This window comes from Thermobia domestica, chromosome 6 (assembly GCF_964235325.1).
Source record: "Thermobia domestica chromosome 6, izTheDome1.hap1.1, whole genome shotgun sequence".
Taxonomy (NCBI): Eukaryota; Metazoa; Arthropoda; class Insecta; order Zygentoma; family Lepismatidae; genus Thermobia; species Thermobia domestica.
The window spans coordinates 46,655,606-46,668,112 of record NC_137459.1 but is presented as its reverse complement, the minus strand read 5'-3'; the positions used below and the strand labels follow the sequence as shown (position 1 = coordinate 46,668,112).

Sequence of the window (12,507 nt, the reverse complement as noted above, 5' to 3'; positions counted from 1 at the left end):
ATAGCTAGGGAATTTTAAAAATCACCCAACCCGCTACTTATAGCACAATCTGGCAACAATTGTTAAAAGATAAGATTACGTTAAGCTCTGCTAAAGGCATTGCATAAGGTACATTTCTAACTAGCATTTTTTGCTGGCGGGTAGAAAACAAATTTGTTTTAACTTTCTCTCACCTGATGTCGCTTAAATCCAAATCTTACTAATTTTATTTCCGAAATAGAGCATGCTCTTAACAAGAGCAGTGTTCGTAGTTTAAGGGAAATTTTCCTAATTTTCCTAAGGAAACTTCATAGGTAAATTTATCAAAAAGGGAATTTTTCGATAAAACGGGAAAATCCAGGGAAATTCTCGCACTGGCAGACTGGGCAATATAAATGCTTAATTTTTCCTTTGTTCTTCAGAAATAAACCAATTCAATAGCAATAGTTTGTGTATGTGTGTTCAAAGTAGCATAATTTGCACCCATTGTTGGCTAGATATATTTGTGTATATTTTTTGTAAAAAAAAAAAGTGACGGAAAAGTAAAAAATAGAAGCAAAAAGCAAATGAATAAAACAAATGTGGTTCGCACTTCTTTTAATATAGCTAAATTACCGGTAATATAGCTAAATTAATTAATGTTGAGATTTTGATTCTAGGAAAACTCGTAGTATATATCCTAGGATTTATCTCATAGTGTATAGTTTGCCTAAGTCTTCAACTGGAGAATTTTTGCAAGAAGTAAATCAAATACACAAATACTGCAGGAAAGAGTCCATTTCCAGAAATAGTTTGATTTGCTTTTTCCCTACTTACACTTACACATTCGAACTTGGAAGTAAAGCGTCTATTCAACCAGGTCAATATAGTCAAAAGCAGGCTCAGGAACAGGTTGAAAACAAAAACGCTTTCTTGAATTTAAGAATGAGATTAGGGTTGCGTCGTGTCCAAATGTTATTTCATGTACGAAATTTCACCCACAGTTTTGCAACTAGTTGGAACAAAAGTAGCCCAGTACAGGCCCGCAACCAGTCACAGAGGTTTGGGGGGGCCATGAATAAGATAGGGGAGCAAGCCATTAAAAATTCTCTTACAAATATCTAAATTGTGATTTTTATATTAATAATAGCATTTTGTATTGAGGTCTGAGGGGGCATGAAGAGTTTAGGGGGGCCAGACCCCCTAACCACCCTCTACTTGCGGGCCTGGCCCAGTACAAGCAACCGAGCAAAAGAAGCTTTACCTAAATCTGAAGTTGTTGTTGTTGTTGATGATGATGATGATGACGACATTTATTTCTGTTCGAAGAATTTTGCTTTATTTTTATGTTACTACAGTAACAGAATTTACTTAGCTCGGTTTCACCGCGGAAGCTTGCTTTTTCTAGACATTTCTGGCCATTTTAGCTATTGACTTTAGGCACTATTTCTCGTTGAGTGTTGGCTTGGCAACACTAATCACTGGTTGACACGAAGGAATTTTAAAGTTTATAGTGAAAATTAGATATGACTTCGGAAGTTATAATTTTGTTATTAGCCACTGTTATTAGAAGCTGGAAAATGGCTTATTGTGTAGAGACAAATGTGATGAAGAATGCATTAGAAGAAGGAAGAAAACAGTACGATATGTTGTTGAAATACACTGGAATGCCGAGTTTTGGGATTTGTTGGAAGAGGGCTGTTGAAGATCTTGATGTTGAGTGTTCATATTTAACGGAATCGGCTCAAGTTAGATTAGCTTTAAAATTCAGCAAATGTTTCTTAGAAATGTCTGGGCATGAGACATTTGCTTGTGAAGAATTCAATCAGAGTTGTGTGAAAGACTTGCAGGAGAAACCTTTCAGCGTTTATCTAAATTTCTTCACCCATACTCAGAACCTATGTTTCTTTTTGAAGAATCAGCTGTGGCAAGAGAAAACCGAAGAAACTGTTTTTAGGTAATAAAGTATAAAGTACATGTTTGGTTCAGGTTAAGTTTAGGAACCCTACAGTTTTGAAAGTTTGCATATCAAGTTAATGCAGAGTAAATACTCGGTCATTTTTTTTTAATTTAAAGGAAAAAGATCTATTAATTCACAAAGGAAGGATCATTTTTGAGGAGGTTATTTATGTAGGCTGATAACATGTGCGTGTTTTTTGTCCAATGTGCTTCCTTCACTTGCATACCCACCGTCGGAAACTTGCCTTTTCGTACGAACGCATCCCGACTGGGCCCTCCAGTTTCGTCCTCTTCTGAATCGGAGTCGTTTCAGTGCTAGGATGTATTGACCGCATATCATAAGCCTTTTGTCAAACGACGCTGGTGTATTCGCTACTCGTAGCTGCTAAAGGTAGCAGTGAATGCTAGTGGCTATTTCTTGGTCTCACGATACCGCTAATATCTTGGTTGGAATTAGCAGTTAATGCAGATATTCGTGAAGAATGCTTTTATTATCAGAAAGCTAATCGCACGACTGGAATCCGGTACGCTACCTGCTGGTAGAATTGAACATGCCCAATTCAAAGCAGGGTGCACGGTGGCTCAGTGGTACAGCGCTTACTTCTGCTGCGTGTGTTCCCTGGTTTGATCCTAGGATAAGTAAATTTATGCTATCAACATCGTGTCCGTGAGTTGTCTTAGGGTACTTCCACTTTCTCATTCCACCTCATTCACTTACCTTCATCATCCGCCTCCTTTAGCCGAAAGAGCATAATCGTGACGTCCAACTTAACCAAATCCACATATTCGGCCCTCTTTAATTAAACAAAGGGGAATTAGAATATTTTATAAATGTCCTTGACTCTTCTCCCTCCTTGGAGTGGAATTTTCTTAAAACAGTGAAACAGGCTTTCCTTTATTTCAATGACGAGTTCATATGTCAAGCTTCATTTCTCTAACGCCAGGGAGTCATGAGACACACCATTCTTATGGGAAATTTTGAACCTCCTTTACCCACGTTAGAATAGTTATTTCGAAAAGTTCTTCTTAATCCTTTACGTTCGTGACAAAAGGAGTGTCTGGGCGATGATGAGTCACCCACCTCTACTCTTTTATATAACAGTATAAACTACTAAGAAGCCCCCTCCTTCTTGAATTCTACACAGACAAACCATTTTATTGAAGTAAAATCGGTCTTGGTAGTTCACCCGTGAAGAGACAAACATTGGACAAGGTTCTAGATTACTGGTCCCCCTTCCCATTGAGCAGTAAGAAAGACAGAAAACAACGTGCCCTGCGGGGCTCTAACCCGCCTTCACTGGCTAACGCTCGCTCGGCAATACTGTATAAGTTAAATGTATAAATATTAGTACAGAAAGAAACCTACCCAGCTACTAATCTACATGGGGGACCAGTAATCTAGAACCTTCCCCAAATATTGTGACCAACAAATCACTAGTATTGATTTGTGTTAGTCTTAACCTTCCCATAAATCATTAGTTGTTTAATTTGTGTTCTATAAAAGAACAAACGTTATCTTTTAGACCGGTATAGTGCAACTAAATGCTTTTTAGCGGCCAAAACCTCAGAAAAAGGATTTCTTGAAGGTTATTACTTATACGTTGAATCGAAAGATCTGAAGATCGTGATACTGGATTTCACTTTATATAGTTATATGAAATATCGATATTTTGCTTGTAAGCCCATTTTTTGCACAGGAAGAATAGGTTTATTGAAAATATTTGAAAGGCCGTTTTCCCCAAAACGGCGCCGTTTCAAAACAAAGTGAAATTAAGGAAATTTAGCTCAACCGATGTGCTTTGTTAATAATAATAATAATAATAATAATGTGTAAGTCGGTGCAGCCTTTATTCTTTGTGGAAATTTTAAACTCCTTTCCTCTCCTTAAAATGCGCATTTCAACCAAAATGAAATAATAAAAATCTATATCGACGCAAGTTCTGTGTTCAAACATTCATTCTAAACTGTTCAAATGTTTCCTGACTTTGGCTATTTTATGACTACCGAATAGGAAGCTAAGGTGTTCTAGAAATTGCACCTCTTCTCTCTGTAGAAGTAGAATTTCCGAAAACGATGGGGCACCTGACCACTTCTTTTTAATATGAAGTTTATATAATGGCTTTCATCTTCCTAACAGGAGGGGCTCATGAAAATATTTTTGACGTTATTTTTAATTCCCTCTCTTCCTTAGAGTACGCATTTAAATGAAACTAATCTGATTTAAAAAAAAAATACCCGAGACAAATTATATGTTCCAAAAATTAATTTCAAACATTTTCAATCTTAACACGGAGGGGGGCACGGCTGCTCAGTGATAGAGCACTCATCTCTGGTGTGTGGGGTTCTTAGTTCGATCCCTGGCCAAATAAGCTGATGGTGCACATCGTGTCCGTGGGTTTTCTCGGGGTACTTCCTTCTCCTCCCACATTATCATTCTACCAATTATTCCATCATCATTCACTTGCCTTATTCATTCATTTCCCGTAGCCTAAAGGGCATAGTCGTGGGGCGTTAAACTGAAATTTCAGTTTTTTCCAATCTTAACACATTATTTTGGTTATTTACAGAATTATTGTACTAGCACAAAGTTCAGATATAACCTGGATAGCTAGGATTGCTTTTCTCAGTTCAAGGGACTTCTGAATATTATAGACTGTTCGCTATCCTCTTATAGATTTTCAGGAACTCAAAGGCTCTGTCCCTTTGCCCCAAAAACCACAAAACAGCACTCAAATAACGCCAGTGGACAATCTTGCAGCTTGCAAAACCCAGCCGTCAATGCTTGTACGACGTTGCCTTATGTCTTTCCAAATTGTCAAGAATGGGATCTGATGGTCAGTGAATAATTTTCCTTTTTTTCTCTCAAGTTTTAAGAATCTTATTCACAACAAATTTTTCTTTTACTTTCCCGTAACTCAGATAAAGTAAACCTTTTGCTGCGAAACTAGAGCAGTGTAACACAACAAGCATAAACGTTTCCCTTGAACACTGGTTAAATACTATAGCAAAAGAATAATAAGCTATGTAAATAGTAACTATTGACTGTACGCACTTTCCAATTTTGATAAACACTGAAGTCTATTGTGTAACACAGATCGAATGCTATTTCCAATATAATAATAAATGCGTCTGATATAACGCTGTTGACGAGACGAGACGAGAAATAAGATTTTTTTTCTAGTTTCAATTATCGAAAAAGATGTCCTCATCTCGTTCCACTTTGTAAATTTACATATAATATTTATGACCTGAATTTTTAGATTTCCAAACTGTGCTATGCATAAGTGTCGGAAGTCTTACAGAACATGTTTGTCTTTCTGTCGTCAGATATCACAGCCAAAACAATAGGAGATATCGAAATGTGGATTTTGCAATCGATTCAGCACCCCAGAAATAGGCCCTGTCTTCTCCATTAACCCTCTATTCAAAACAAGTAATTAAAATTAATCATTTCGGGTTTCAATATTTATCACCATAGACCAAAAATGGTAATAGATACCGAAAAACATTTTTCTGCAATCGATTCATGGTCTCAAAAGCAGGGTTGGCTGGTTTAAACCAAGGTGGCCAATTAGTCCTGGTTCCGAGTTCAAATGGAGGACAATTTCTCTCGGATGTAACTCGAGAAGCGGTTTTTATTCCGCTTTAAGCTTATGTGACCCCTTCCAGCATAACCCGGTTGTTGCATAATAACATCAAGGGGAAACAAACTTACTTCTGTCCATATATGATATGAATATATACAGCAAATTATTTAAACCATAAAAACCTGGTTTAAACCAAAAAAACCTGGTTTAAACCAAAAAAACCGGTTTTTTTGGTTTTTTTAATAAAAACCATGGTTTTTGCCAACCCTGCTCAAAAGTACATATACTATTAATACTTTCAACACACTATCGAAACCGGAAGTGGTTTAATATACAGTACTTCTGGTTTCAATACTGATTTCCATAGAGCAAGAACTATAAAAGATACTGAGAAGCACACTTTTTGCAATCGATTCAGCGTTCCAAGAATAGATTCTATACCCTCCCTTAATCCTCTATTCAAACTGAAGGTGTTTCAAATTAACGATTTTTGGTTTCAACATTTATCGCCATAGAACGAAAACAGTAAGGAATAGCAAGAAATGTTTTATATATATATAGACTCAGGAACAGGTTCTTTCTTTGATATTACTCCTCTATTACAATCAGGGTTGGCTGGTTTAAACCAAGGTTTGAACTTTGCTTTAAACCAGCTGGTTTAAAAAAATGGTTTAGACCAAAAAACGAAAAATGTTCGTAAAAGTGTGTGTTCGTAAAATCTTGATGAACACACATTTGTGGGTTATCGCGTTTCACTCCCGTATATTATTCGTATTATATTCAGATCTAAATTCCCCATTCATTACTCAAAGAGATTAAACTACAAACGTAACTTTTTTTTTTTTTTTTTTTAAGTTTATGAATGTTTCTTGAGTGATTTTTTGTAGTTTGTTAGTAGTGTTATGCAATTGCAATCAAAGAAAAATTCTAAATATTGTTTCATTTTAATAATGTTTACTATTGATAAAATACATCGAAATGCCATACTTTTGGTGGAGGGTTATTTAACTCGTATCTTTATTCACTTTTCTTACTGATACGCAAATTAAGTCGTAGTATTTCTTTAATTTGTACTAATAAAAGTCGTAGTGAACTAACTTGGACAAAATTAGCTCTTCTGTACTCTGCAGTATTATGAAATTGTCCATATGTAATTCTGTATAATGGTTTCACTTGTGCAACTTTGTCCTTCTGAAATGACTTGACAATTATATTAACAAGTAGGTAAAGATCAGTACAATGTATTTTTATCAGGAGTCCTTTTCGAGTGAGTCGGCAGACGTATCGCATTTGTGGCCAATTAGTACCGGTTTCGAGTTCAAATGGAGGACAATTTCTCTCGGATGTAAGCCGAGAAGTGGTTTGGATTCCACTTTAAGCTTATGTGACCCCTTTCAGCATAACCCGGTTGTTGCATAATAACACCAAAGTGAAACAAACTTATTTCTGTCCATATGTGATATTAATACATAGAGCAAATTATTGAAACCAAAAAACCGTGTTTTAAAAAATCTTTTTTTTTATTTGGTTTTTCAATAAAAACCATGATTTTTGCTAACCCTGATTACAATCAGTAGTTGTAAATTTAACCGACTACTTCGAAGTTTGAGTATTGTATTCTGATGGTTTGGAAGTCTTCTGTAGTATCACAGTGTGAAACAAAATTCATTTGTCTTAATTTAATCTCGAATTTATCAGAATCCTTTAGCGTAACGAGAGGTTCATGAAGGGAATGATATAACATTCAAACCACATTTATGATTGTGGTATATGGTGTAATGACATGCGTATCCTTAAAAAATTGATAAATGTTCTTCACTGTGTTCGCACAATCATTTTATCAATTTATGATTTTATGTTATGATTCATGTATCAATAAACAAAGTTTGAGAACTAAGACTGCGATAAACTAGAGGTGCACGCCAGACTCGTGAAATTTATCGTCTCGATTTTAGTCTCGAAAATGAGACGAGAATGGTCAGTTTTCTAATCTCGTCTCGAATTTAAAAGATACTTACCATCTCGGGGGCAACACTGGACTAATACTATATATCCTAACAATAAATTACGCTTAATTAGCCATGTAGAAAGACGTAGAATTAAAGCAGGACGTAGAATTAGTCCTAGGAAAAACTCTAGGTACTAGTGAAAAAATTATAAGTTCCAGTATCATTTGCCTGAAATATACATTGGAAATGAACATCTGCGTGTCATGTTATTGTGCTTTTGTCGTAATTATGAAGGTTTATTTCTTGGTCTGCACAATTCCAATTGCTTGTTTCTTAAAGTCATTACGAATTCAGTAGTTAATTAAAAAAAAAAAATCATATGTGCTCGTTTAAAACCTACTTAGGCAATCTGTAGGACAAATGTAATACTTAAATAATGATAATAATAATTATTATCCCTCGCTAACCACTTCTATATATACTAGCAGTTTTTCTAATAATATATATATTAGCAGTATACAAAATTCGTTCTAACGTAGTGTTTTTTAAAGACCTCTGGATATGACACAAAAAGGAAAATGTGGCAACAACAGATCTGTCACCCTCACCCACTTTCTTTCGACCAGCCCCCATACTGAGTTTTGTGACATTCTCCACCACCCGCCGTGTGTTGGTATCGGACAGCAACTGTATATGAGAATAGCGTACAGTCTATACCTGTGGACCAGTCACAGCCTGGTTGTACTAGAAAAGTTAATTGTGAATCCGGAATATTTTTATTCTATAATTTGTAACTTCTCTGTTTTCATTCTCATTCCTTTTTTGTAGCAAATAAAGAACTGACTATTTTCTGCCGAAGAAGTAACATGTTATCATCATATAAATTAACATATGTTTAGAATTTAAATCAGAATTTTTTAATAATGTAAATATAGTAAAAACAATGTAAAAAAAGTTACTACTACCTAGGGATATGAATCACGTGGCAGTTGAAGGCGAGAACTGCAAAACTTTTTTTTCTTTCTTTTTTTTTAAGTAGACCTGGAAGAATCCTGGAATTTAAAGCATTTAGTAGACACCCTGGTAAAGAGTTTAGAAAAAGACATAAAATGCGTGATGTGCAGTATTATACTGTATGGGGAGAAACATGGACATTACACTAAAGTGATGTAAAAACATTGGAAGCTTTCAGAATGTGGGTATGGAGAAGAATGAAGAGAATTAACTGGGTCGAGCGGGGAAACGAATGAGAGGGTGTTAGGAATGGTGGAGGAGGAAAGAATTTTAGATGTAATTGAAAAGAGGAATCAAAACTGGTTGGAACATTGAGAAGGAACTGTCATGAGAGATGTGCTAGAGGATTTGGTGGCAGGAAGGAGCGAAGGAGTTACAGTTCATGGACGGTATCAAAACTGAAAAATCGTACATGAAGACAAAAAGGTTAAGTGAAGGCGGTAATGTGTGCGAGCTTCTCAGTTGCTTCAAGTGACCTGCTAATTATGGCAGAATACATTTGGGTCATTCCATGTGAAATCAACCAAGCCAGAAACCTCATGGTGTCAGATTTCCATGAAATCGGTGCACATGTAGGCCCCCATGAGAGATGATCATGCACCAAGTTCTAGCCCTGTACCTCCTGTAGTTTGAGTACAGGGTGTAAAAAATGAAAAAAAAATGATGTTTTTTGTAAAACCTTGTTAGCTTCAATTGGTCATATCTCCCGTAAATATTAAGCTAAAGAGAGAAATAATATACCATTTTGAAGAGAAAAGAATAGGCTACAAGATATGTCAGGAACATTTATTTAAAAATCAAATATTATTTTTCGGGAAGTCCTGGGAATATTTTGGATCAGTGATATCTCAGAAAATACCCATTTGAATTCCTTGAAATTGGGTACCAAGGTCAAATGTAAACTTGGGCCAAGAATGGGCCTGAGTCTACAATGATTTTCGTGACCGTGCCAGGAGAGACACCTGGTGTACCAATGTTGCAGCTTGCCAATTTGTCAATACTGGTGAAGTAAGGTGTAAGAAATATTTAGCTATTACTGACCTGCTGGAAGTGATCAATTGTCAGTGGTGCATGTGCTGAAGCAGTCGACTGGCTTCTTCCATCTGTTTGTTGCTGAGCGTCTGTGTACGGCCAGTTGCAGCTATGGGATCAGCAAAAGATGATGTCATAAGCAGGCAGTGAGAGAACATGTGGTATATGTGGATATACAAAGGAAGGTGCTGGTCCATGGGGTCTCAGGAAACACATCTTTTCTGTTTCATGTGTCTCGTCAACTTGCAGAACAGAAGCAAGCCACCAGAAGCCATCATAGGTGCAAGTAAGTAACAAATCCACCGATTCTATCAACGGTAATACCAGCTTTTGAGCCATCTGGTGCAATTACTAACTCTTCCTTAAAGTCTAGTTTAGAAGAATATTGCCTCATTGGGATCTTTGTTTGAGACACAAGAACCACAGGGTAAAATTTACGGGTTCCAGGAATCGGTCGAGTTGCATCAAATCTGTCCTTTAAGAAGGTGGCTTCCTCTTCATGATAAAAAATGGTTTAGACCAAAAAACGAAAAATGTTCGTAAAAGTGTGTGTTCGTAAAATCTTGATGAACACACATTTGTGGGTTATCGCGTTTCACTCCCGTATATTATTCGTATTATATTCAGATCTAAATTCCCCATTCATTACTCAAAGAGATTAAACTACAAACGTAACTTTTTTTTTTTTTTTTTTTAAGTTTATGAATGTTTCTTGAGTGATTTTTTGTAGTTTGTTAGTAGTGTTATGCAATTGCAATCAAAGAAAAATTCTAAATATTGTTTCATTTTAATAATGTTTACTATTGATAAAATACATCGAAATGCCATACTTTTGGTGGAGGGTTATTTAACTCGTATCTTTATTCACTTTTCTTACTGATACGCAAATTAAGTCGTAGTATTTCTTTAATTTGTACTAATAAAAGTCGTAGTGAACTAACTTGGACAAAATTAGCTCTTCTGTACTCTGCAGTATTATGAAATTGTCCATATGTAATTCTGTATAATGGTTTCACTTGTGCAACTTTGTCCTTCTGAAATGACTTGACAATTATATTAACAAGTAGGTAAAGATCAGTACAATGTATTTTTATCAGGAGTCCTTTTCGAGTGAGTCGGCAGACGTATCGCATTTGTGGCCAATTAGTACCGGTTTCGAGTTCAAATGGAGGACAATTTCTCTCGGATGTAAGCCGAGAAGTGGTTTGGATTCCACTTTAAGCTTATGTGACCCCTTTCAGCATAACCCGGTTGTTGCATAATAACACCAAAGTGAAACAAACTTATTTCTGTCCATATGTGATATTAATACATAGAGCAAATTATTGAAACCAAAAAACCGTGTTTTAAAAAATCTTTTTTTTTATTTGGTTTTTCAATAAAAACCATGATTTTTGCTAACCCTGATTACAATCAGTAGTTGTAAATTTAACCGACTACTTCGAAGTTTGAGTATTGTATTCTGATGGTTTGGAAGTCTTCTGTAGTATCACAGTGTGAAACAAAATTCATTTGTCTTAATTTAATCTCGAATTTATCAGAATCCTTTAGCGTAACGAGAGGTTCATGAAGGGAATGATATAACATTCAAACCACATTTATGATTGTGGTATATGGTGTAATGACATGCGTATCCTTAAAAAATTGATAAATGTTCTTCACTGTGTTCGCACAATCATTTTATCAATTTATGATTTTATGTTATGATTCATGTATCAATAAACAAAGTTTGAGAACTAAGACTGCGATAAACTAGAGGTGCACGCCAGACTCGTGAAATTTATCGTCTCGATTTTAGTCTCGAAAATGAGACGAGAATGGTCAGTTTTCTAATCTCGTCTCGAATTTAAAAGATACTTACCATCTCGGGGGCAACACTGGACTAATACTATATATCCTAACAATAAATTACGCTTAATTAGCCATGTAGAAAGACGTAGAATTAAAGCAGGACGTAGAATTAGTCCTAGGAAAAACTCTAGGTACTAGTGAAAAAATTATAAGTTCCAGTATCATTTGCCTGAAATATACATTGGAAATGAACATCTGCGTGTCATGTTATTGTGCTTTTGTCGTAATTATGAAGGTTTATTTCTTGGTCTGCACAATTCCAATTGCTTGTTTCTTAAAGTCATTACGAATTCAGTAGTTAATTAAAAAAAAAAAATCATATGTGCTCGTTTAAAACCTACTTAGGCAATCTGTAGGACAAATGTAATACTTAAATAATGATAATAATAATTATTATCCCTCGCTAACCACTTCTATATATACTAGCAGTTTTTCTAATAATATATATATTAGCAGTATACAAAATTCGTTCTAACGTAGTGTTTTTTAAAGACCTCTGGATATGACACAAAAAGGAAAATGTGGCAACAACAGATCTGTCACCCTCACCCACTTTCTTTCGACCAGCCCCCATACTGAGTTTTGTGACATTCTCCACCACCCGCCGTGTGTTGGTATCGGACAGCAACTGTATATGAGAATAGCGTACAGTCTATACCTGTGGACCAGTCACAGCCTGGTTGTACTAGAAAAGTTAATTGTGAATCCGGAATATTTTTATTCTATAATTTGTAACTTCTCTGTTTTCATTCTCATTCCTTTTTTGTAGCAAATAAAGAACTGACTATTTTCTGCCGAAGAAGTAACATGTTATCATCATATAAATTAACATATGTTTAGAATTTAAATCAGAATTTTTTAATAATGTAAATATAGTAAAAACAATGTAAAAAAAGTTACTACTACCTAGGGATATGAATCACGTGGCAGTTGAAGGCGAGAACTGCAAAACTTTTTTTTCTTTCTTTTTTTTTAAGTAGACCTGGAAGAATCCTGGAATTTAAAGCATTTAGTAGACACCCTGGTAAAGAGTTTAGAAAAAGACATAAAATGCGTGATGTGCAGTATTATACTGTATGGGGAGAAACATGGACATTACACTAAAGTGATGTAAAAACATTGGAAGCTTTCAGAATGTGGGTATGGAGAAGAATGAA

At 35.5% G+C, this 12,507-nt stretch overlaps 1 protein-coding gene across 1 annotated transcript in view; it reads left to right on the top strand.

Annotated features, from left to right (window-relative positions):
• Positions 1–1,410: 1,410 nt before the first annotated feature.
• The window catches only part of LOC145687972 (uncharacterized), a 36,149-nt gene continuing 25,052 nt past the window's right edge, over positions 1,411–12,507 (top strand). The window contains exon 1 of the mRNA XM_081761592.1: positions 1,411–1,915. Within this exon, the coding sequence (XP_081617718.1) occupies positions 1,485–1,915 (431 nt within the window). The 5' untranslated portion in view covers positions 1,411–1,484. The remainder of the gene's footprint in view (positions 1,916–12,507) is intronic.